The 25653-nt window shown below is 41.8% G+C and overlaps 3 protein-coding genes across 3 annotated transcripts; 1 reads left to right on the top strand and 2 right to left on the bottom strand.

Annotated features, from left to right (window-relative positions):
• Positions 1-5932: 5932 nt before the first annotated feature.
• LOC139913150 (olfactory receptor 5V1-like) lies at positions 5933-6868 on the bottom strand. Its single transcript, XM_078286168.1, has one exon. It carries the CDS (start codon positions 6866-6868, stop codon positions 5933-5935), a length of 936 nt encoding a protein of 311 aa, XP_078142294.1.
• A 9898-nt stretch (positions 6869-16766) lies between these two features.
• Positions 16767-17702, top strand: LOC144539889 (olfactory receptor 10A6-like). Its single transcript, XM_078286169.1, has one exon. It carries the CDS (start codon positions 16767-16769, stop codon positions 17700-17702), a length of 936 nt encoding a protein of 311 aa, XP_078142295.1.
• A 6676-nt stretch (positions 17703-24378) lies between these two features.
• LOC139931955 (olfactory receptor 5V1-like) lies at positions 24379-25314 on the bottom strand. The gene has a single exon (XM_071925602.2). The coding sequence runs from the start codon at positions 25312-25314 to the stop codon at positions 24379-24381; it is 936 nt and encodes a 311-aa protein (XP_071781703.2).
• Between the last annotated feature and the right edge of the window lie 339 nt (positions 25315-25653).

Consider the following 25653-nt stretch of genomic DNA (forward strand, 5'->3'; position numbering starts at 1 on the left):
TACACGTCTACAAACATTATGCATATACACTTACTGTATATTACCATGAATTAGGGAACATACACAAGTGCACACATACACTTACGCAACACATGTAAAATGATTGTAATGTGATGTAAATATTGTAATTTTTGTATGATCATGTCACATGTATGAGAATGTCACTACTTATTATGTGTTCAATTAACTAATGTACTTTTGGTAATGATGATATGTTATGACCATTTTTAAGTAGAAAAGCCTAACCAGGGACAGGGGTCGCAAATTAGCCTTGGCTAGAAATCCCATATGCAACACATCTGTATCATGTTATTGTAACCTGTTACAATGTTTGATTTGCATTGTCCCTGACAAATAAACTAATAAATAAATACATAAAAAATATTATTTTTAGCCTGTGTCTCATAACTCTAAATGAGTGGTCCTCAACCTCCTTTTTTATTGGGGTACTGTGTTTGTTGCTCTGTTTGACCTGTACGTTGAGGAGTGACACATAAATACAATTCTATCTATCTATCTATCTATCTATCTATCTAGATACCTACCTACCTACCTACCTATCTTCCAAAGTCTAGGAGCTCTAATAGAGACACAGTCTAGTCTTGAGCCTAGACTGTGGAACAGAGAAAAGGGCCTTGCTTGAGGATCGAAGGATGCGCTCCGGCTCAAAAGGAGTTAAAAGGTCAGCAATATAGCTAGGGGCTAGACCTTGCCGTGCTTTAAATGTAATCACTAAAATCTTAAAATCAATTGAAATCAAACTGGTAACCAGTACAGATGTGCTAAGATTTGGGTAATATTATCTCTACATTTGGTTCCAGTTAAAATCCTAGCTGCAGCATTTTGAACAAGCTGGAGATGCGAGAATGATTTTTGACTGAGGCAGGTATAGATAGAGTTGCAGTAGTCTAGATTATATTAAATAAAAGAATTGAATTACCTTCTCTCAATCAGAGATAAAAATGACTTGATTTTTGATATATTTCTCAGTTGAAGGAACAGGACTCAGGAGGATGGAGCCAAGAATTGAGCACATAGACTGTAAAAAAAGATGGACATAGTGAGTGTGACGTCACCCATAGGTTTCTGAAGGGCCGTTTTGAAGCCGTTTGTCTGCTGTGGTTGACGATGACTTGCCTATTGTGACAGAGATGGTCCTATTGGATAAGTGGGATTTAGGCCAACTCAGTGCTAAGCCTGAGATGCCTATCCACTGTTCAAGGAGCTCAATTAAAATTATATGATCTACGGTGTCAAAAGCTGCGCTCAGGTCTAGAAGGATTAAGACTGAACATTCTCCTGCATCTGCTGTGAGGAGGAGGTCATTAGCTACTTTGACGAGAGCTGTTTCTGTGCTGTGTAATGCTCTAAAACCTTTTTCAAACATATTATTACGGTTCAAATAAGATATGAATTGGGTAAAAACTATTTTTTTCTAAAACGGTTGATAAAGTGTAGAGATGGGCCTAAAACTACTTAGATTAGATGGATCAAGGCTGGGTTTTTTAAGAAGAAGCTGAAGTACTATGTGCTTAAAACTAAAACTCTCTGTGGCCAGAGAACTGTTGATAATGGACAGAATGCTAGGACCTACAGTGTCAAAGGCCCAATCCCATTTCTTATTTTTACCCCTACCCCTCGTTTTCGAGTGCCCCTCGCTTTTCAACTTGCCCCTCGGAACAGAGTTACAAGGGGTAGTGGTTGAAATCTTCCCCTGTGAAATTGGACAACCCTTCAACACCCTGATACGTCATCAGTAGTTGTCGATGGCGTTTACGTAAACAGACGCGACGAGTTTGTTGCCGGAATCTCACAATGCCATCTTCAGCTGTGGTGATTTCTCTTGCGTGGGCTATAGGCATCCTTTTGCGGTTGTCAACAGCAAATCGGAGAAATGTAAGAAAAAGAAGACGTCTTCAACGCCTGGGAATGCTGGTGGATCAGTTTGAGGTATGTAGGATAGACTGCAAACAAGTTTTGTTGTAGTTAGCCTAGCTACACAACATGCTAGCTAGCTAGTATAGTGACTTGGTAACTAACGTTAATGTTGGATCAACCTGTTTGTGATACACACGTAATGTCAAATAAACGACCGTTTACTTTATTGATTTATGTGTTGTGTGATGATCTGTGTGCAGGTCTGATAGGATAGAATACTGTACACATGCATTGTATGTAGCTATTAACGTGTTTGTGGCATATGCGTTTGGTTCCCTCAGTTTCACCTAGTAAAAGTGCTTCCAATTCAGACTATGATGTGAACTTATTTCCTTTTCCAGACTGGTCATCCTACGTCATACTGCAAGCTGAATCACAACATGCCCATCCTGCGTTTGCGGTTTAACGTAGAGGCCGAGCTGAAGCAGGACTTCCGCCTCAGCAGAAGAGCCATGCATGGTCTGCAGAGGCTCCTACAGAGGGAACAGGACCATGGCTGGGGTAATCAGCTGGAAGTCCTGATATACGTTTACTGGCTGGCTCATGGACTGTCCTATCGGGTTGTATCCAGTGTCTTCAATGTGCCAAAATCCACAATCCACCGCGTCATCCACAAAGTTGCACAACACATATGGATCAACCTGAAGCGAGCCATCTGTTTCCCACAAGCAGGAGAGCTTCATGCAGTTGGGCAAGGATTTGTCCAGTTATCAGGAAGCCCTGCCTTCAACAACGTTGTGGGTGCAATAGATGGTTGCCATATCAGGATCAAACCCCCTCTACAGCACTGAATAGACTATTTGAATTACAAAGGGTTCTTTTCAATAAATGCAGGCAATTTGTGATTCTAATGGAAGATTCCTTGATATCTTTGTTGGCTACCTGGGGTCGGTTCATGACACGCATCATGAAGAACAGTAGCTTTTACAGGGCAAGACGGTACCCTCCCACAGGTTACATCCTTCTGGGTGATGGTGGCTATCCCTGTTTGGACTCACCAATCTGCCTAATCACACCTTACAAGGAGCCCATTAATGGACACATACAGGGGCGCTTCAATTATTATCATTCCAGAGGGCGCAGCATAATCGAAAGGGCTTTTGGAATGATGAAGACCAGATGGAGGTCTACCCTTTTCAGAGCCTTGGAGGTTAAACCCACATTTGCACCTCAGGTTTTTGCATCCTGTGCCTTTTTACACAATGGCCCAATCCCAATACCCCCTTGCCCCTACCACTTAGCCCTACCCCTCCGTTTTGCGCATTCACACGTAGGGGTAGGGTGTCCCGATTCTTGTTGGGATAGAGGGGTAGGGCAAAGTAGTAGGGCTATATGGCCCTCCAAACAGAGGTTTTTCAGAGGCACACTCAAAAGCGAGTGTTATGAGAAATCTCCCAGAATTCCTTGCGAATCATCGGCAAGATGGTGGCTAACGCTGCACAAGCAAAAAAGAAAACCACAAATGTATTTTCTTTGTTAATAAAGATTTAAAAATTATGATAACTATCGTATTATCTTAGTTTCATGTCGTTTCAATGTATTATAGACCTTTTCTTTATAACAAGCATAACAAAAAATCGCTAGTATGCTGATGTCTCTAGCTATCTAGCTAACGTTACAACATTTTCATTTTCAAAATAATTGCGTCATTAATGGGATATAACGGTTATAAACGGGGCAGTTTTCCGAATGATTGACAGGTCGCCTGTCCAGTTATTGCGCAGGTCGTCGATCATGGACCAATAGCAGGTGGCGCTGCGGCGCTGTGGGAAACCCCCGGCTTCGCTCTGGCTGCTCCAGCTCCAAAACATGTCAACATGGCGGCGCTCGTGAACCCCAACTTTTGGCTTCAAAACGGCCCTTCAGAAACCTATGGGTGACGTCACACTCACTACGCCATCTTTTTTTACAGTCTATGGGCTCAATTCTTGGCCCAATCCTCTCACTCTACATGCTTCCACTTGGTCATATAATTTGTAAGCATAATGTTTCCTTTCACTGCTATGCTGAAAACACACAGTTATATCTACCCCTAAGACATAATGATCCCAATTGCATTAATGATCTCAGAAACTGCCTCAAGGACATTAAGTGCTGGATCTGGATGTTCCAAAACCTTCTTCAGTTAAATGAACGCAAAACTGAAATAATCTTACTCGGATGACCCAACTCTAGAAATCTTATTCTACATGATCTAGGTGACTTCATCTTCATCTAATATGCAATCAGTGGCCAGAAACGTAAGAGTGATTTTTGACAGTGACCTGAGTTTTGAGGAGCAGGTAAAGAGAGCCGTGCAGTCCTGTTCCTTCAACTGAGAAATATATCAAAAATCAAGTCATTTTTATCTCTGATTGAGAGAAGGTAATTCAATTCTTTTATTTCATTTAATCTAGACTACTGTAACTCTATCTATACCTGCCTCAGTCAAAAATCATTCTCACGCTTGTTCAAAATGCTGGAGCTAGGATTTTAACTGGAACCAAACTTAGAGACAATATTACCCCAATCTTAGCACATTTGCACTGGTTACCAGTTTGATTTTAAGATTTTAGTGATTACATTTAAAGCACGGCAAGGTCTAGCCCCTAGCTATATTGCTGACCTTTTAACTCCTTTTGAGCCAGAGCACATCCTTCGATCCTCAAGCCCTTTTGTCTGTTCCACAGTCTAGGCTCAAGACTAGACTGTGTCTCTATTAGAGCTCCTAGACTTTGGAAGATAGATAGATAGATAGATAGAAAGATAGATAGAATTGTATTTATGTGTCACTCCTCAACGTACAGGTCAAACAGAGCAACAAACACAGTACCCCAATAAAAAAGGAGGTTGAGGACCACTCATTTAGAGTTATGAGACACAGGCTAAAAATAATATTTTTTATATATTTATTTATTAGTTTATTTGTCAGGGACAATGCAAATCAAACATTGTAACAGGTTACAATAACATGATACAGATGTGTTGCATATGGGATTTCTAGCCAAGGCTAATTTGCGACCCCTGTCCCTGGTTAGGCTTTTCTACTTACAAATGGTCATAACATATCATCATTACCAAAAGTACATTAGTTAATTGAACACATAATAAGTAGTGACATTCTCATACATGTGACATGATCATACAAAAATTACAATATTTACATCACATTACAATCATTTTACATGTGTTGCGTAAGTGTATGTGTGCACTTGTGTATGTTCCCTAATTCATGGTAATATACAGTATGTGTATATGCATAATGTTTGTAGACGTGTATGTCCGTGTACATGCATGCACGTGGTCTTTATGAGTATATATTTGTTTGTCTATGTGTGTCTGTTCCTCTATCTGTGTGTACATGTCCATGTGCATGTGTGCGTGCACAAGTGCATGATCAATGATGAATGATCGCAGGTTTGGTTTTGTTTCAGCCAGTCTTTAACCTTTTCATTAAATGGTTTAATTTAATACACATAAAAAATACTAGAATATATATATATATATATATATACATATGTATATACATATATACACACAAATATACACACACATAAGTACATACGTTAGTACAGATACATTGATACACATATACATACACACACACGAAAAATAGAGGTCATATTACACACACACACACAAGCACAAAGAAGAGGGGTCATATTATAAAACAATCTTAGTTTTGCATTATAAAATGTAGACACTCATGAATAAACGTCTTCTGTTAAGGATGCTCTGTTGGAATGTCCTGCCTGGCAAGTTAGGCTAGCAAACCCAGTTTCATCTTCTAAAACACACTTTTTAAGACTGGCTTTTATGGGAATTTCTCCTTATACTTGTACCTCCATTTTCTTTTTAATTTTGTAATTGTGTTTCTCGTTTTATTACTTGTTTTCACTTATTACTGTCTCTTCAGAGGATAACTTGTCTGGAGATTCATGTTCAGACAAGATATTATTAAAGATTATTAAAGATATTATTAAAGATTTCAAAGAATTTGCATCACAATGTAAAATTACATCATCTTTGATGTCAGAAAGTTTTTGCAAGCATGTCTAATTTTTGACAGTTTAAGACCATACATGATTGGACTTAGAAGAGGTTGACAAATCAAGAGGTATATAGATGACATAACACGCAGTGGATATGGAAGAAACATTGTGCCATGTCTCTGAGTTATTAACCCATAAAAACAGCCAAAAGCAAAGTTAATGAGAGAAACAAGATGTGGAGTGCAGGTACTGAAAGCCTTCCGTCTGGTCTCTTTGGAAGATTTTAAACATACAGCCAGAATCTTTATATATGTGTATGAAATAAAACTTGTAGGGATAACAACGGCAAAAATAAGACCAAAAAGCAGATCATGAATCTCTGACACTGTTGTGTCTAATGAACAAGAAAGTTTCATTACAAGATGGTTCCCACAAGCAACGTTGTTGATAATATTTCCACAAAGCTTTAAACGAACAGTGAAAGCCATCAAAATTCCAACTTCCGTAAAACAAAATATCCAGATAGCTACAATGGTTTGTTGTACTCTTCGTTTGGTTATGATCACATTGTAATGTAAAGGCTTACAGATACACACATATCTGTCATATGCCATGCTTGTTAAATTTGCATATTCAATACCTATATATACATGAATAGAAAATATTTGTATAAAACAGTAAAAGACAGAAATTTCATGTGTGTCTGACAATAATTGTGTCATTAAGCAGGGCAACAAAGATGTACTACCATGTATTTCATTAGCAAACAAACTACAGAGAAATAGATACATGGGCTCATGCAGATTTCTGTCCACATATATAATGACAATGAGAACTACGTTGGCAAAAATTACTAATGTGTATAATAGCATTGCCAGGGTGAAAAACAGGTACTTTAAGTTTCCTATGTTACCATACATAGCCAACACAAATGACACAATCTGTGTTGAGTTTCCCATGTCAGCAGTAATAACATACAGGCTTAGGCAGACTGAGCCTGCAACTGCAACTTTTGAAAAGTAATGCACCAAGAAAATAGAGATGTAATCTAACATGGGAGGAATTCATTCATATCATTTTAGTAGTGATTATTTTGCCATCGATCATTTTGTACAGGAAATATAACTGGTACTTTCCTTTGCTCTTTTACTATCAATCAAGATTTTTTAAATGGTGGTTATTCTATATGGAAGTGTCTTAAGAGTTCACACAAAACATCAACAATTAAAGAAAGTAACAGAGATAAAAACCATGTGTGGGATCTAATCACTGAGAGTCATGCTGGAGATGTCTTGTACTTGTCAGTCATAAGATTATCAGATCATTTAAATAAACAGCCAGCCTTCAGCGCTAACACACATCAGTCATATTATGCCCTTTCCCTAAGATAATTACCAAATGTGATGAGAAAGATCTCAGAGATGGCAGAGTGAGTAAGGCCTCCAGACTGTTGTAACCCCCCCACCCCCCACCCGTACTGAGACAGACAGAACCAGCTGCTGAACTTTTATAGTGGTCCATAGGTAAACACACACAACAAGCAGAATGTGATGAAGCCATCTATCACCGGATTATAGTTATCAAAAGGAAAAAAACTAATTTATTCAGACAATTCTTGGCCAGACTATGTCACACTGCTAAAACTAATTCATCAAACATTTTTAAAAAAGGACTACATGTGCATTCTATGAAAGAAAATTAAAGTTCGCAACAGATTTTGAAGTTTGTGAATGGAGAGCAAACAGGTTAAAGGATTAGGCCTGTTGTCAACAACAACCTGGGGCCCCCTGATCACTGGTGCCTAACTTTAGATTAAAGTGAGGGGACAGAATCTAAATTCAGACAGGTGATGGGGGTATCTAGGTTTTGGTGTTATGTTTTTTCAAGTGTTGTCTGCAATTCTAAGCTCTCTAAAATTGTTGTTTTGAATAAGGCTAATCCAGTGATTAATTTAGTCATGTGGCGGACTCTATAGACGTTATTCATCATAATCTGTGGTTTGGGTATGTTTAACACACGCAGTTATATTGTGTGCTTCTCAGGGTTAAGGAGACACGGCCCCTTTAGGAAAGTCTGGTTTTCTGAGTCTGACGTCAGCTCGACCTAGGTTGTGTTTTTGATAAAAACTGTCTTGCTCTGTGGTTAAAAAATAAATGACACATGAGTTGATGTAGTCACTGAGAGAAGTTGTCCATCTCAATTTTCCTTCCACTTCTACACTGGTGACCCCGGCGTTTGTCTGCTGGACGTTTCCAGTGACAGCTCTTCGTGAACATGGCGACTAACGCAGTTTCCCTCAAACTACCGGAGTTCTGGGAATCGTCGGCCTCGGCCTGGTTCGCCCAGATGGAAGCGCAGTTCGCGCTTCGGGAGATCACCACGGACGCCACAAGATACTTTTACGTGGTGTCGGCCCTCGGGAGTTCAACTGCATCCCGAGTGGTGAACCTCCTCAAAACTCCCCCGCAGCAGGATAAATATGAGACACTCAAAGCCCACCTGTTGAGAGCTTTTGAACTTTCCGACGCCGAGCGGGCTAGCCGGCTCTTCTCTCTGCAAGGCCTCGGCGACAGCAAGCCGTCTGAGCTCATGGACAGGATGCTGGACCTCCTGGGTGGGCACAAACCCGATTTCCTCTTCGTCCACCTGTTCCTGCGACAGCTGCCTTCCCAGGTACGGGCTGCCCTGGCCAACACCGCCATCACTGACTGCCGTGCTCTGGCCGAGGAGGCTGATAAATTTATCCTGGCTGGTCAACAACACTGCACGACTGAGCAGCACTACTGAGCGCCGGGGCCGGCGCTCAGTAGTGGCCCTGAGCGTCGGCCGAGCAGGCAGGCTGCTGTTCATCCAGGACACCATCTCCGGACGGCGTCTCCTGTGCGACACGGGCGCACAGAGGAGTGTCCTGCCTGCATCGGTAGTGGACATCCTGGCCGGCGGACACGGCCCTCCCATGGAAGCTGCTAATGGCAGCCCCATCCGCACCTATGGTACGAGGTACGTGGCGCTGTGTTTCGGCGGACAGCGGTTTGGCTGGGACTTTGTCATGGCGAAAGTGTCCGTCTCCCTCCTCGGCGCAGATTTCCTATGCGCCTATGGACTGCTGGTGGATGTCAAACACCGCCGCTTGATCGACACTGTCACCTTCAGTTCATACGCGTGTACACTCAGCGGAGCAGACTCCATCAGACTCCATCAGACTGTCTAGCATGCTCTCCGCCGCGGACAACTTTCTCTGTCATCTCGCCCAGTTCCCGGACCTCACGCAGACCACCTTCTCATCATCCACCGCCAAGCACGGGGTGGAACACCACATCGCCACCACCGCCCCCCCGGTCTACGCCCAGGCCCGGCGCCTCGACCCGGCCAAGCTCGCCATCGCCAGGACGGAGTTTGAGACTATGGAGCGCCTCGGCATCATTCGCCGCTCCAACAGCCCGTGGGCTTCACCCCTCCACATCACTCCGAAGCCCAACGGCGGGTGGCGCCCGTGGGGCGATTACCGCCATCTCAACATGTCGACGCCGGACCACTACCCGGTTCCGCACATCCAGAACTTTTCCGCCCACCTGGCAGGGAAAGTCATATTTTCCAAAGTGGACCTCGTTCATGGATTCCACCAGGTGCCCGTCCACCCGCTGGACGTCCCCAAAACAGCGGTGATAAGCCCATTCGGACTGTTCGAGTTCCTGCGCATGCCATTCGGCCTTAAGAACGCCGCACAGACCTTCCAGCGCCTCATGGACTCGGTGCTACAGGACCTGCCTTTCCTTTTTGTCTATCTGGACGACATCCTCATCGCCAGCACCTCCAAAGCGGAACACCTTTCCTGCTGGAGGGCCGCCAGTTCCCGGCGTTTGTGGACCACAAACCACTGACGTTCGCCATGGCTAAGGTGGCCGAACCGAGGTCCGCCCGCCAACAGCGGCGGCTCTCCTACATTTCGGAGTTCACCACGGACATACGGCATGCTGCTGGCAAAGCCAACCTCGCCAACTGCCTCTCCCGGGCCATCGTGGGGGCTGTTCACTTGGGACTTGACTACCGCCGACGACCTGGACATGCAGGCTTACAGGACGGCTGTCACAGGGCTGCAGCTGGAGGACGTGGTTTTCAACGACGCCAGCGCCACACTCCTGTGTGACGTCTCCTTGGGTCAGCCCCGGCCCGTCATTCCCTCTGGTTGGAGATGGCGTGTGTTCAACACTGTCCATGGCCTCTCCCACCCGTGCAAAAAGCCATCTATAAAGCTGGTGGCAGCCAGGTTCATCTGGCACAGGCTCAAAAAAGACATGAGAGACTGGGCTGGCACCTGCATGGAGTGCCAGCGCTCTAGAGTGCACCGCCACACCAAAGCCCCCCTGGCGCAGTTCCCGGTGCCCGAAAAGAGGTTCGACCACGTCAATGTGGACCTGGTGGGCCCCTTTCCCCCCTCCCACGGTTTCACTTACCTCCTCACCATGGTGGACAGGACCACTCGATGGCCGGAAGCCGTCCCGCTGTCGTCGTCGATGTCCACCGAGGTGGCCCGGGCGTTCATTGGGTCCTGGGTCGCCCGGTTCGGCACCCCATCTGACCTGTCCTCTGACCGAGGCCCACAGTTTACGTCCGAGCTCTGGAACGCAGTTGCAGAGGGCCTGGGGGTGAAGCTCCACGGCACCACCACGTACCACCCACAGGCCAACGGGTTGTGCGAGCGGTTTCATCGCTCCATGAAGGCTGCTCTTCGGGCCAGCCTCAAGGACAGCAGCTGGGTCGACAGGCTCCCGTGGGTCATGCTGGGCCTCAGGACCGCCACTAAAGAGGACCTCCAGTTCTCATCTGCCGAACTGGTTTACGGCCGGCCGCTGCGGGTCCCAGGGGATTTCATCCCTAACACCACGGCTCCCTGGTCTGCAGCCCGCCAACGGGCCACGCTCCAGGACAACGCCAGTGTTTTCGCACCGGTCCCCACTTTGCATCACGGCCTCCCACGGTCTCACGTCCCCGCAAGTCTGCAGTCGGCAGGGTACGTTTTCATCCGTCACGACGTCCACCGTGGGCCCCTGCAACCTCCATACGACGGCCCGTTCTGCGTCCTGGAGGCCGGGGACAAGCACTTCGTGGTGGACGTCGGCGGCAAGCCGGAGCACGTTTCTGTGGACTGCCTCAAACCAGCTCACCTGGACTTGGATGACCCGTTGGCCTGGCACTACCCCCGCGGCGGGGGCGCCCCTCTGCCCTACCTCCACCCCCCACCCTGCCCCCATGCCGCCGCAGGCTCCCCAAGGCTCCTCCTGCGGGCCGGCCGGCCCCCGCTCCCATTCTGCGGCGTCGTTGCGGCCGGGTCATCCGTCCCCCTCCACGCTGACTTTCTCTGTTATGGTGAATTCTGGGGGGACGTATGTGGCGGACTCTATAGACATTATTCACCATAATCTGTGGTTTGGGTATGTTTAACACACGCAGTTATATTGAGTCTGACGTCAGCTCGACGTAGGTTGTGTTTTTGAGCGCGATAAAAATTGTCTTGCTCTGTGGTTAAAAAATAAATGACACACGACACATGAGTTGGTGTAGTCAATGAGATAAGTTGTCTGTCTCAATTTTCCTGCCACTTCTACAGTCACATGAATTGCTGAAAATATTTTTTATTGAAAATAATGCACTTGCAACTTTATGATTTAGGTCTATGTACGGAACTAAAAATTACAAACAACTGTCAGAGACACCAGCAGGGACGAGGAGACACCAGAGCTCTCTCCTCTTGACAGACGTCTCACTTTGATAACGGGGGAAACCCTACTTAGTGGCATTGTGTTAGAAAAACAGGGTGACACCGACATGACAGAGGAAGATGAGACTGCTGCAGATGTCCCAAGTATTTATTTTATTTTCTGACTCAGTATATCAGACAGTGGGTGCGACCGGACCAGTGGTGAAGAGGAGGCTGAAGAGGACGGCTGTGCGCCCGGCACCGGCGTCTCCAATGTGCCCACCTTGTACGCCACCAAACAATAACGCCCCGTTATTTTGGAACCTTGTGCCATCCAGTCCAATTGCTTAACACCTTGAATATATTGCACAATTATGTGGGACAAATTGGGGCTTTGTTAAAAGACTATAATGCACTTAATTGAGACTAATTGACACCATAAGAGCCTACAGCCAGATAGGCTTTCAAACGAAAGCCACAAAGACACTATTTAGTTGCAGATGTCTTTATGACTCAGTACGTTATTATTAGAGGGCTTTCTAATTTGATGTTTAGTAGGACTAGAAATTAACTGTGTAAAGCATTTTTGACATATTTCACGAAGTCATCGAAGTCGCTATTTTTTACTGTCTCCAAAGACAAGTTTGTTTTTATGAATCCTACAATCTGCGTGAAGAGTGCCGTAAAACTTTTCAAGCCGGTTTTGTGTGCACGCCATGTTTTATAAATGAGGCCCCTGTTTTTCTCCAGTCTAAGGCTGCACTCTTCATCACAATATGCCACTCAAGCGAGGTAAGTTGTTTCACATCACAGAAAATATAGCCTAAAAATTGTCTGAATCCAAAATACAAAAGATGCAGGGCCTAGGTCTTACGTTGCCTATAAGCTTCCTACCGTTAGCGTTTGCCCACAATAACTTTGTGACTATTTGCTGTTAATGTGGCTCAAAAAGGCCGGGAATGGTTAGGTGGCTCAGGCTCTCTTCAAGCGGGTGGGTGGCGTTGACGGCCCGTGTCACACTATTAATATATTAAGGCACGGGGTGCAAACAATTTTTTTATGCTTATTTTTAAGTAATTGTGTTATTTATAAAATTATATTCTTAGTTATTGTTGTCAAAAATTGTGGTTGTCAGTGACAAAAATATGAGGGGTCAAAAAGACATTCTTGCCCCCACAGAATTAAAAGTGTGTGGGCCAGAGCCCCATTGGCCCTATGGAGATTCACATGATGGCTCATCTCATTCACATTTCAGCCATCTTTGTAACTGAAATTACTATAGTGTAAAGTTTGCTACTGCAGAGTGAAGGGATATGTAGCTATCTACTGTTGTTTGATTGACTGTAATGTTAGCTGTATACTGTATGTTGCAGTGGTGTATCATAATTTTTGAGTTACTCTGAATATAGTCATTTAAAAAGACATTCATCAGTCTTGCAACTTCATACTATAAAGCGAGGAATCTCTGTCTGTGAGTGAGTGTGTGTGTGTGTGTGTGTGTGTGTGTGTGTGAGAGTGTGTGTGTGTGTCCTTCGCATATCTCAAGAACCGTTCTTCCGATCTACTTCACACTTGGCGGGTGTATTGCTGGGGACCCAAGGATGTGCAGTGTCGGATTTGGTGCAATTTGGACACGCAACACGTTCAATATTAATAAACTTTGACTAAACAAGCAAACAGCGAGCCGCTCAGCTCTGTGTCTGAGTGCAGCGGGGGCTGTTTGATATAAACACTGTCACATCACAGCAGGAGCTTCAGGGCTCTGACTGGCTGAGCGGGACAAAGGCACGCGCCCCCCTCAGTTAAACTGCCCGAGAGAGAAGAACGAGCATACACAGGAGAAAAAAACAGAGGCGGAGCCAGTAAAACTAGCAAATAGGAGCGCAGACACGTTTGACTGGCAGCAGAATCAACCAATGGAAGGCCGTAAACTGCTTCTACAGTTCAAGCGCAGTTTAGTTTCACTGGTGAAGTCTGGGGACTGGGGACCCAAGGACGTGCAGTGTCGGATTTGGTGCAATTTGGACACGCGACACGTTCAATATTACTAAACTTTGAATAAACAATGCAGTGCTCTGTGCAGCAGCGGGGCTCAAGCGGTACGGGCAACATGCGGTTCTCGAGAAAGCTGCACTACGGGCTCAAGCGGTAAGGGCACACGCGGTTCTCGAGAAAGCTGCATTACGGGCACGAGCGGTTCTCCAGAAAGCTGCAAGCAGCAATCGGCCCGTTCCGGACAGGCACGTTTTGAACGGGCACTGCACTAGTCTGAATAAATGCACTGATCTATTTAACAGAGCCAAATGAAGACAGGAGGATCAGTCTCAGATTAGAGGAGACAAGTCAGCAGAGTTGAGGTAATTAGATCGTCAAGAAAGTTAATAATAAAGCTAAAATGAGTGTATTCCTGGTTTTCTAAAGCTGTTGTTGATGCCATGAAAGTGATGCCCATTTCCTAACTGGTACCCTTGTACACAATAGTATTCAGTTCATAAGCAAGGCTCAACATGGTGCATTAATTTAGACCAGTGATAGGACTACTATGTCAGAGTCAGGTTATCTTAAATTAATCAAAACCCATATGGCTTGAGTATTCAGATCATCTTTCTCATAAATATGAGAAAATAATGTTATAATGTAGGATGTCAGACAGAAATCATATAAATATCAACAAAAACCATTGGCACATTTATATGGGCTGTATATTATAAGGAAACTGCAACTGAATGCACACAAACTGTTTTATTTCTGCTTTTAAAAGGAATAAGGCCCTCTGCCTTCCAGACACCTCTGTTTAGCTAGTAGTGCTCAGCAGATGCAAGCTGTGACTGCGGTGACTTCACTCACAAACAATCAACATCCTTTTATTGCTGACGCTTTTGCATCTTATTGCATTAAGGAACAATGGACTAAACACTCATTTCCATCAACCCAGGCCATCTGGTCATCGTAGCAGGGTAGCTGTTATTCACAAAGATCACATAAAATATTCCCCTATCTCTTATGGCATTTTTTCCACCTTTGAATCACTTAGTTTCCTGGTTAATGGTAAGGCTCCCTTGCTATGTGTCTTAGTCTACAGACCCCCCAAACTGAACTATGATTTAATCCAGGAATTCTCTGACCTTCTGTCTCTCATCGTGCCTAAATATGATAGACTTTTAATACTTGGTGATTTTAACATCCATGTGCGTTGCCCATCATATGCACTTGTTACCGATTTTATGCAGTCTTTCAACCTTGTTCAATCTGTAAGTGAGTCTACTCTTGCAAAGGGCCATACTCTTGACCTTGTACTCTCCTTTGGTCTGCCCTTAAGTAATGTTCAGATAAAGGATATGCATGTGTCTGACCACAAGGCAATTGTATTTGATGCACCGCTACTTTCTTCTACCTCCTCTCCGCTCAGCTGTTGATTTTTAAAACATCTGCAAACAAATTTCCTGAGGCTTTCTTGGCGACTCACAGTGATATATCTTTCATGACATCCCAGAGTCACACTGATGAGCTAGTCACTCATTTTAATCAAATCTGTTTGGCCATACTCGACTCCGTTGCTCCTCTCAAAAACAAGAGGTCAAAACCACAAGCTTTTCCATGGATCAATGATAAACCTCGGGACCAACCCTGAGTGTAAATGGAAGGCTAACAAATTACAGATCTTCCACGATATTTTGAAAAATCTAATGCTCACATATTAGAAAATGGTTAAGGATGCAAGAGCTGCATTTTTCTCAGACCTTATATCTAAAAATTGTCACAACTCTAAGGTTCTGTTCAAAGCTATATATTCTGTCATTAGCCCTTCCCCCAGCCACAGCATTGAAGCCTCCCCAGAGAAGTGTGAGGAATTTTTAGTTTGTTTTACTCAAAAGGTTGAAAATATAAGATGTCTTCTGATAAGAGCAAATAGAGGACCTCATTTGAGAGACAATATCCTTTTTTTTTTTTTTTTTTTCACCTTTATTTATTCAGGGGAGTTTCACTGAGAGCAATGCTCTCTTTTTCAGGAACGCCCTGATCACATTCACACACATTCACACCTGGAAGCTGACCAGTACAACCACAGTCTGATCTGCTGGCCACTGAGCAGCTCCACTGGAAATTGGAGAAATTGGTTGAAAACAGTTGAGTTATCTGACATGAGAGAAAAGTCCCTGTCAGCAGGGGAAGTCTGACATCTTATATTTTCAACCTTTTGAGTAAAACAAACTAAAAATTCCTCACACTTCTAACCCTAACCCTAACACCAAAACCTAGATACCCCCATCACCTGTCTGAATTTAGATTCTGTCCCCTCACTTTAATCTAAAGTTAGGCACCAGTGATCAGGGGGCCCCAGGTTGTTGTTGACAACAGGCCTAATCCTTTAACCTGTTTGCTCTCCATTCACAAACTTCAAATTCTGTTGCAAACTTTAATTTTCTTTCATAGAATGCACATGTAGTCCTTTTTTAAAAATGTTTGACGAATTAGTTTTAGCAGTGTGAGATAGTCTGGCCAAGAATTGTCTGAATAAATTAGTTTTTTTCCTTTGATAACTATAATCCGGTGATAGATGGCGTCATCACATTCTGCTTGTTGTGTGTGTTTACCTATGGACCACTATAAAAGTTCAGCAGCTGGTTCTGTCTGTCTCAGTACGGGTGGGGGGTGGGGGGGTTACAACAGTCTGGAGGCCTTACTCACTCTGCCATCTCTGAGATCTTTCTCATCACGTTTGGTAATTATCTTAGGAAAAGGGCATAATATGACTGATGTGTGTAAGTGCTGAAGGCTGGCTGTTTATTTGAATTATCTGATAATCTTATGACTGACAAGTACAAGACATCTCCAGCATGACTCTCAGTGATTAGATCCCACACATGGTTTTTATCTCTGTTACTTTCTTTAATTGTTGATGTTTTGTGTGAACTCTTAAGACACTTCCATATAGAATAACCACCATTTAAAAAATCTTGATTGATAGTAAAAGAGCAAAGGAAAGTACCAGTTATATTTCCTGTACAAAATGATCGATGGCAAAATAATCACTACTAAAATGCTATGAATGAATCCCTCCCATGTTAGATTACATCTCTATTTTCTTGGTGCATTACTTTTCAAAAGTTGTAGTTGCAGGCTCAGTCTGCCTAAGCCTGTATGTTATTACTGCTGACATGGGAAACTCAACACAGATTGTGTCATTTGTGTTGGCTATGTATGGTAACATAGGAAACTTAAAGTACCTGTTTTTCACTCTGGCAATGCTATTATACACATTAGTAATTTTTGCCAACGTAGTTCTCATTGTCATTATATATGTGGACAGAAATCTGCATGAGCCCATGTATCTATTTCTCTGTAGTTTGTTTGCTAATGAAATACATGGTAGCACAACTTTGTTGCCCTGCTTAATGACACAATTATTGTCAGACACACATGAAATTTCTGTCTTTTACTGTTTTATACAAATATTTTCTATTCATGCATATGTAGGTGTTGAATATGCAAATTTAACAAGCATGGCATATGACAGATATGTGTGTATCTGTAAGCCTTTACATTACAATGTGATCATAACCAAACGAAGAGTACAACAAACCATTGTAGCTATCTGGATACTTTGTTTTATGGAAGTTGGAGTTTTGTTGTCTTTCACTGTTCGTTTAAAGCTTTGTGGAAATATTATCAACAACGTTGCTTGTGGGAACCATCTTGTAGTGAAACTTTCTTGTTCATTAGACACAACAGTGTCAGAGATTCATGATCTGCTTTTTGGTCTTATTTTTGCTGTTGTTATCCCTACAAGTTTTATTTCATACACATATATAAAGATTCTGGCTGTATGTTTAAAATCTTCCAAAGAGACCAGACGGAAGGCTTTCAGTACCTGCACTCCACATCTTGTTTCTCTCATTAACTTTGCTTTTGGCTGTTTTTATGGGTTAATAACTCAGAGATATGGCACAATGTTTCTTCCATATCCACTGCGTGTTATGTCATCTATATACCTCTTGATTTGTCAACCTCTTTTAAGTCCAATCATGTATGGTCTTAAACTGTCAAAAATTAGACATGCTTGCAAAAACTTTCTGACATCAAAGATGATGTAATTTTACATTGTGATGCAAATTCTTTGAAATCTTTAATAATATCTTTAATAATCTTTAATAATATCTTGTCTGGACATGAATCTCCAGACAAGTTGTCCCCTGAAGAGACAGTAATAAGTGAAAACAAGTAATAAAACGAGAAACACAATTACAAAATTAAAAAGAAAATGGAGTAAAAAGTATAAGGAGAAATTCCCATAAAAGCCAGTCTTAAAAAGTGTGTTTTAGAAGATGAAACTGGGTTAGCTAGCCTAACTTGCCAGGCAGGACATTCCAACAGAGCATCCTTAACAGAAGACGTTTATTCATGAGTGTCTACATTTTATAATGCAATACTAAGATTGTTTTATAATATGACCCCTCTTCTTTGTGTTTGTGTGTGTGTAATATGACCTCTATTTTTCGTGTGTGTATGTATATGTGTATCAATGTATCTGTACGAATGTATGTACTTATGTGTGTGTATATTTGTGTGTATATATGTATATACATATGTATATATATATACATATATATATTCTAGTATTTTTTATGTGTATTAAATTAAACCGTTTAATGAAAAGGTTAAAGACTGGCTGAAACAAAACCAAACCTGCGATCATTGATCATTGATCATGCACTTGTGCACGCACACATGGACATGTACACACAGATAGAGGAACAGACACACATAGACAAACATAAATATATACTCATAAAGACCACGTGCATGCATGTACACGGACATACACGTCTACAAACATTATGCATATACACTTACTGTATATTACCATGAATTAGGGAACATACACAAGTGCACACATACACTTACGCAACACATGTAAAATGATTGTAATGTGATGTAAATATTGTAATTTTTGTATGATCATGTCACATGTATGAGAATGTCACTACTTATTATGTGTTCAATTAACTAATGTACTTTTGGTAATGATGATATGTTATGACCATTTTTAAGTAGAAAAGCCTAACCAGGGACAGGGGTCGCAAATTAGCCTTGGCTAGAAATCCCATATGCAACACATCTGTATCATGTTATTGTAACCTGTTACAATGTTTGATTTGCATTGTCCCTGACAAATAAACTAATAAATAAATACATAAAAAATATTATTTTTAGCCTGTGTCTCATAACTCTAAATGAGTGGTCCTCAACCTCCTTTTTTATTGGGGTACTGTGTTTGTTGCTCTGTTTGACCTGTACGTTGAGGAGTGACACATAAATACAATTCTATCTATCTATCTATCTATCTATCTAGATACCTACCTACCTACCTACCTATCTTCCAAAGTCTAGGAGCTCTAATAGAGACACAGTCTAGTCTTGAGCCTAGACTGTGGAACAGAGAAAAGGGCCTTGCTTGAGGATCGAAGGATGCGCTCCGGCTCAAAAGGAGTTAAAAGGTCAGCAATATAGCTAGGGGCTAGACCTTGCCGTGCTTTAAATGTAATCACTAAAATCTTAAAATCAATTGAAATCAAACTGGTAACCAGTACAGATGTGCTAAGATTTGGGTAATATTATCTCTACATTTGGTTCCAGTTAAAATCCTAGCTGCAGCATTTTGAACAAGCTGGAGATGCGAGAATGATTTTTGACTGAGGCAGGTATAGATAGAGTTGCAGTAGTCTAGATTATATTAAATAAAAGAATTGAATTACCTTCTCTCAATCAGAGATAAAAATGACTTGATTTTTGATATATTTCTCAGTTGAAGGAACAGGACTCAGGAGGATGGGGCCAAGAATTGAGCACACAGACTGTAAAAAAAGATGGACATAGTGAGTGTGACGTCACCCATAGGTTTCTGAAGGGCCGTTTTGAAGCCGTTTGTCTGCTGTGGTTGACGATGACTTGCCTATTGTGACAGAGATGGTCCTATTGGATAAGTGGGATTTAGGCCAACTCAGTGCTAAGCCTGAGATGCCTATCCACTGTTCAAGGAGCTCAATTAAAATTATATGATCTACGGTGTCAAAAGCTGCGCTCAGGTCTAGAAGGATTAAGACTGAACATTCTCCTGCATCTGCTGTGAGGAGGAGGTCATTAGCTACTTTGACGAGAGCTGTTTCTGTGCTGTGTAATGCTCTAAAACCTTTTTCAAACATATTATTACAGTTCAAATAAGATATGAATTGGGTAAAAACTATTTTTTCTAAAACGGTTGATAAAGTTTAGAGATGGGCCTAAAACTACTTAGATTAGATGGATCAAGGCTGGGTTTTTTAAGAAGAAGCTGAAGTACTATGTGCTTAAAACTAAAACTCTCTGTGGCCAGAGAACTGTTGATAATGGACAGAATGCTAGGACCTACAGTGTCAAAGGCCCAATCCCATTTCTTATTTTTACCCCTACCCCTCGTTTTCGAGTGCCCCTCGCTTTTCAACTTGCCCCTCGGAACAGAGTTACAAGGGGTAGTGGTTGAAATCTTCCCCTGTGAAATTGGACAACCCTTCAACACCCTGATACGTCATCAGTAGTTGTCGATGGCGTTTACGTAAACAGACGCGACGAGTTTGTTGCCGGAATCTCACAATGCCATCTTCAGCTGTGGTGATTTCTCTTGCGTGGGCTATAGGCATCCTTTTGCGGTTGTCAACAGCAAATCGGAGAAATGTAAGAAAAAGAAGACGTCTTCAACGCCTGGGAATGCTGGTGGATCAGTTTGAGGTATGTAGGATAGACTGCAAACAAGTTTTGTTGTAGTTAGCCTAGCTACACAACATGCTAGCTAGCTAGTATAGTGACTTGGTAACTAACGTTAATGTTGGATCAACCCGTTTGTGATACACACGTAATGTCAAATAAACGACCGTTTACTTTATTGATTTATGTGTTGTGTGATGATCTGTGTGCAGGTCTGATAGGATAGAATACTGTACACATGCATTGTATGTAGCTATTAACGTGTTTGTGGCATATGCGTTTGGTTTGGGGGATGGGGAAATGCCACATTTCCCTCAGTTTCACCTAGTAAAAGTGCTTCCAATTCAGACTATGATGTGAACTTATTTCCTTTTCCAGACTGGTCATCCTACGTCATACTGCAAGCTGAATCACAACATGCCCATCCTGCGTTTGCGGTTTAACGTAGAGGCCGAGCTGAAGCAGGACTTCCGCCTCAGCAGAAGAGCCATGCATGGTCTGCAGAGGCTCCTACAGAGGGAACAGGACCATGGCTGGGGTAATCAGCTGGAAGTCCTGATATACGTTTACTGGCTGGCTCATGGACTGTCCTATCGGGTTGTATCCAGTGTCTTCAATGTGCCAAAATCCACAATCCACCGCGTCATCCACAAAGTTGCACAACACATATGGATCAACCTGAAGCGAGCCATCTGTTTCCCACAAGCAGGAGAGCTTCATGCAGTTGGGCAAGGATTTGTCCAGTTATCAGGAAGCCCTGCCTTCAACAACGTTGTGGGTGCAATAGATGGTTGCCATATCAGGATCAAACCCCCTCTACAGCACTGAATAGACTATTTGAATTACAAAGGGTTCTTTTCAATAAATGCAGGCAATTTGTGATTCTAATGGAAGATTCCTTGATATCTTTGTTGGCTACCTGGGGTCGGTTCATGACACGCATCATGAAGAACAGTAGCTTTTACAGGGCAAGACGGTACCCTCCCACAGGTTACATCCTTCTGGGTGATGGTGGCTATCCCTGTTTGGACTCACCAATCTGCCTAATCACACCTTACAAGGAGCCCATTAATGGACACATACAGGGGCGCTTCAATTATTATCATTCCAGAGGGCGCAGCATAATCGAAAGGGCTTTTGGAATGATGAAGACCAGATGGAGGTCTACCCTTTTCAGAGCCTTGGAGGTTAAACCCACATTTGCACCTCAGGTTTTTGCATCCTGTGCCTTTTTACACAATGGCCCAATCCCAATACCCCCTTGCCCCTACCACTTAGCCCTACCCCTCCGTTTTGCGCATTCACACGTAGGGGTAGGGTGTCCCGATTCTTGTTGGGATAGAGGGGTAGGGCAAAGTAGTAGGGCTATATGGCCCTCCAAACAGAGGTTTTTCAGAGGCACACTCAAAAGCGAGTGTTATGAGAAATCTCCCAGAATTCCTTGCGAATCATCGGCAAGATGGTGGCTAACGCTGCACAAGCAAAAAAGAAAACCACAAATGTATTTTCTTTGTTAATAAAGATTTAAAAATTATGATAACTATCGTATTATCTTAGTTTCATGTCGTTTCAATGTATTATAGACCTTTTCTTTATAACAAGCATAACAAAAAATCGCTAGTATGCTGATGTCTCTAGCTATCTAGCTAACGTTACAACATTTTCATTTTCAAAATAATTGCGTCATTAATGGGATATAACGGTTATAAACGGGGCAGTTTTCCGAATGATTGACAGGTCGCCTGTCCAGTTATTGCGCAGGTCGTCGATCATGGACCAATAGCAGGTGGCGCTGCGGCGCTGTGGGAAACCCCCGGCTTCGCTCTGGCTGCTCCAGCTCCAAAACATGTCAACATGGCGGCGCTCGTGAACCCCAACTTTTGGCTTCAAAACGGCCCTTCAGAAACCTATGGGTGACGTCACACTCACTACGCCATCTTTTTTTACAGTCTATGGGCTCAATTCTTGGCCCAATCCTCTCACTCTACATGCTTCCACTTGGTCATATAATTTGTAAGCATAATGTTTCCTTTCACTGCTATGCTGAAAACACACAGTTATATCTACCCCTAAGACATAATGATCCCAATTGCATTAATGATCTCAGAAACTGCCTCAAGGACATTAAGTGCTGGATCTGGATGTTCCAAAACCTTCTTCAGTTAAATGAACGCAAAACTGAAATAATCTTACTCGGATGACCCAACTCTAGAAATCTTATTCTACATGATCTAGGTGACTTCATCTTCATCTAATATGCAATCAGTGGCCAGAAACGTAAGAGTGATTTTTGACAGTGACCTGAGTTTTGAGGAGCAGGTAAAGAGAGCCGTGCAGTCCTGTTCCTTCAACTGAGAAATATATCAAAAATCAAGTCATTTTTATCTCTGATTGAGAGAAGGTAATTCAATTCTTTTATTTCATTTAATCTAGACTACTGTAACTCTATCTATACCTGCCTCAGTCAAAAATCATTCTCACGCTTGTTCAAAATGCTGGAGCTAGGATTTTAACTGGAACCAAACTTAGAGACAATATTACCCCAATCTTAGCACATTTGCACTGGTTACCAGTTTGATTTTAAGATTTTAGTGATTACATTTAAAGCACGGCAAGGTCTAGCCCCTAGCTATATTGCTGACCTTTTAACTCCTTTTGAGCCAGAGCACATCCTTCGATCCTCAAGCCCTTTTGTCTGTTCCACAGTCTAGGCTCAAGACTAGACTGTGTCTCTATTAGAGCTCCTAGACTTTGGAAGATAGATAGATAGATAGATAGAAAGATAGATAGAATTGTATTTATGTGTCACTCCTCAACGTACAGGTCAAACAGAGCAACAAACACAGTACCCCAATAAAAAAGGAGGTTGAGGACCACTCATTTAGAGTTATGAGACACAGGCTAAAAATAATATTTTTTATGTATTTATTTATTAGTTTATTTGTCAGGGACAATGCAAATCAAACATTGTAACAGGTTACAATAACATGATACAGATGTGTTGCATATGGGATTTCTAGCCAAGGCTAATTTGCGACCCCTGTCCCTGGTTAGGCTTTTCTACTTAAAAATGGTCATAACATATCATCATTACCAAAAGTACATTAGTTAATTGAACACATAATAAGTAGTGACATTCTCATACATGTGACATGATCATACAAAAATTACAATATTTACATCACATTACAATCATTTTACATGTGTTGCGTAAGTGTATGTGTGCACTTGTGTATGTTCCCTAATTCATGGTAATATACAGTATGTGTATATGCATAATGTTTGTAGACGTGTATGTCCGTGTACATGCATGCACGTGGTCTTTATGAGTATATATTTGTTTGTCTATGTGTGTCTGTTCCTCTATCTGTGTGTACATGTCCATGTGCATGTGTGCGTGCACAAGTGCATGATCAATGATGAATGATCGCAGGTTTGGTTTTGTTTCAGCCAGTCTTTAACCTTTTCATTAAATGGTTTAATTTAATACACATAAAAAATACTAGAATATATATATATATATATATACATATGTATATACATATATACACACAAATATACACACACATAAGTACATACGTTAGTACAGATACATTGATACACATATACATACACACACACGAAAAATAGAGGTCATATTACACACACACACACAAGCACAAAGAAGAGGGGTCATATTATAAAACAATCTTAGTTTTGCATTATAAAATGTAGACACTCATGAATAAACGTCTTCTGTTAAGGATGCTCTGTTGGAATGTCCTGCCTGGCAAGTTAGGCTAGCAAACCCAGTTTCATCTTCTAAAACACACTTTTTAAGACTGGCTTTTATGGGAATTTCTCCTTATACTTGTACCTCCATTTTCTTTTTAATTTTGTAATTGTGTTTCTCGTTTTATTACTTGTTTTCACTTATTACTGTCTCTTCAGAGGATAACTTGTCTGGAGATTCATGTTCAGACAAGATATTATTAAAGATTATTAAAGATATTATTAAAGATTTCAAAGAATTTGCATCACAATGTAAAATTACATCATCTTTGATGTCAGAAAGTTTTTGCAAGCATGTCTAATTTTTGACAGTTTAAGACCATACATGATTGGACTTAGAAGAGGTTGACAAATCAAGAGGTATATAGATGACATAACACGCAGTGGATATGGAAGAAACATTGTGCCATGTCTCTGAGTTATTAACCCATAAAAACAGCCAAAAGCAAAGTTAATGAGAGAAACAAGATGTGGAGTGCAGGTACTGAAAGCCTTCCGTCTGGTCTCTTTGGAAGATTTTAAACATACAGCCAGAATCTTTATATATGTGTATGAAATAAAACTTGTAGGGATAACAACGGCAAAAATAAGACCAAAAAGCAGATCATGAATCTCTGACACTGTTGTGTCTAATGAACAAGAAAGTTTCATTACAAGATGGTTCCCACAAGCAACGTTGTTGATAATATTTCCACAAAGCTTTAAACGAACAGTGAAAGCCATCAAAATTCCAACTTCCGTAAAACAAAATATCCAGATAGCTACAATGGTTTGTTGTACTCTTCGTTTGGTTATGATCACATTGTAATGTAAAGGCTTACAGATACACACATATCTGTCATATGCCATGCTTGTTAAATTTGCATATTCAATACCTATATATACATGAATAGAAAATATTTGTATAAAACAGTAAAAGACAGAAATTTCATGTGTGTCTGACAATAATTGTGTCATTAAGCAGGGCAACAAAGATGTACTACCATGTATTTCATTAGCAAACAAACTACAGAGAAATAGATACATGGGCTCATGCAGATTTCTGTCCACATATATAATGACAATGAGAACTACGTTGGCAAAAATTACTAATGTGTATAATAGCATTGCCAGGGTGAAAAACAGGTACTTTAAGTTTCCTATGTTACCATACATAGCCAACACAAATGACACAATCTGTGTTGAGTTTCCCATGTCAGCAGTAATAACATACAGGCTTAGGCAGACTGAGCCTGCAACTGCAACTTTTGAAAAGTAATGCACCAAGAAAATAGAGATGTAATCTAACATGGGAGGAATTCATTCATATCATTTTAGTAGTGATTATTTTGCCATCGATCATTTTGTACAGGAAATATAACTGGTACTTTCCTTTGCTCTTTTACTATCAATCAAGATTTTTTAAATGGTGGTTATTCTATATGGAAGTGTCTTAAGAGTTCACACAAAACATCAACAATTAAAGAAAGTAACAGAGATAAAAACCATGTGTGGGATCTAATCACTGAGAGTCATGCTGGAGATGTCTTGTAC

The sequence above is a fragment of the Centroberyx gerrardi genome, chromosome 10 (genome assembly GCF_048128805.1).
Source record: "Centroberyx gerrardi isolate f3 chromosome 10, fCenGer3.hap1.cur.20231027, whole genome shotgun sequence".
Lineage (NCBI taxonomy): Eukaryota > Metazoa > Chordata > Actinopteri > Beryciformes > Berycidae > Centroberyx > Centroberyx gerrardi.

Bases quoted from the DNA above. Each gene is read 5' to 3' on its own strand.
- LOC139931955 (XM_071925602.2), bottom strand. From the start codon at position 25,314: ATGGGAAACTCAACACAGATTGTGTCATTTGTGTTGGCTATGTATGGT.
- LOC144539889 (XM_078286169.1), top strand. From the start codon at position 16,767: ATGGGAAACTCAACACAGATTGTGTCATTTGTGTTGGCTATGTATGGT.
- LOC139913150 (XM_078286168.1), bottom strand. From the start codon at position 6,868: ATGGGAAACTCAACACAGATTGTGTCATTTGTGTTGGCTATGTATGGT.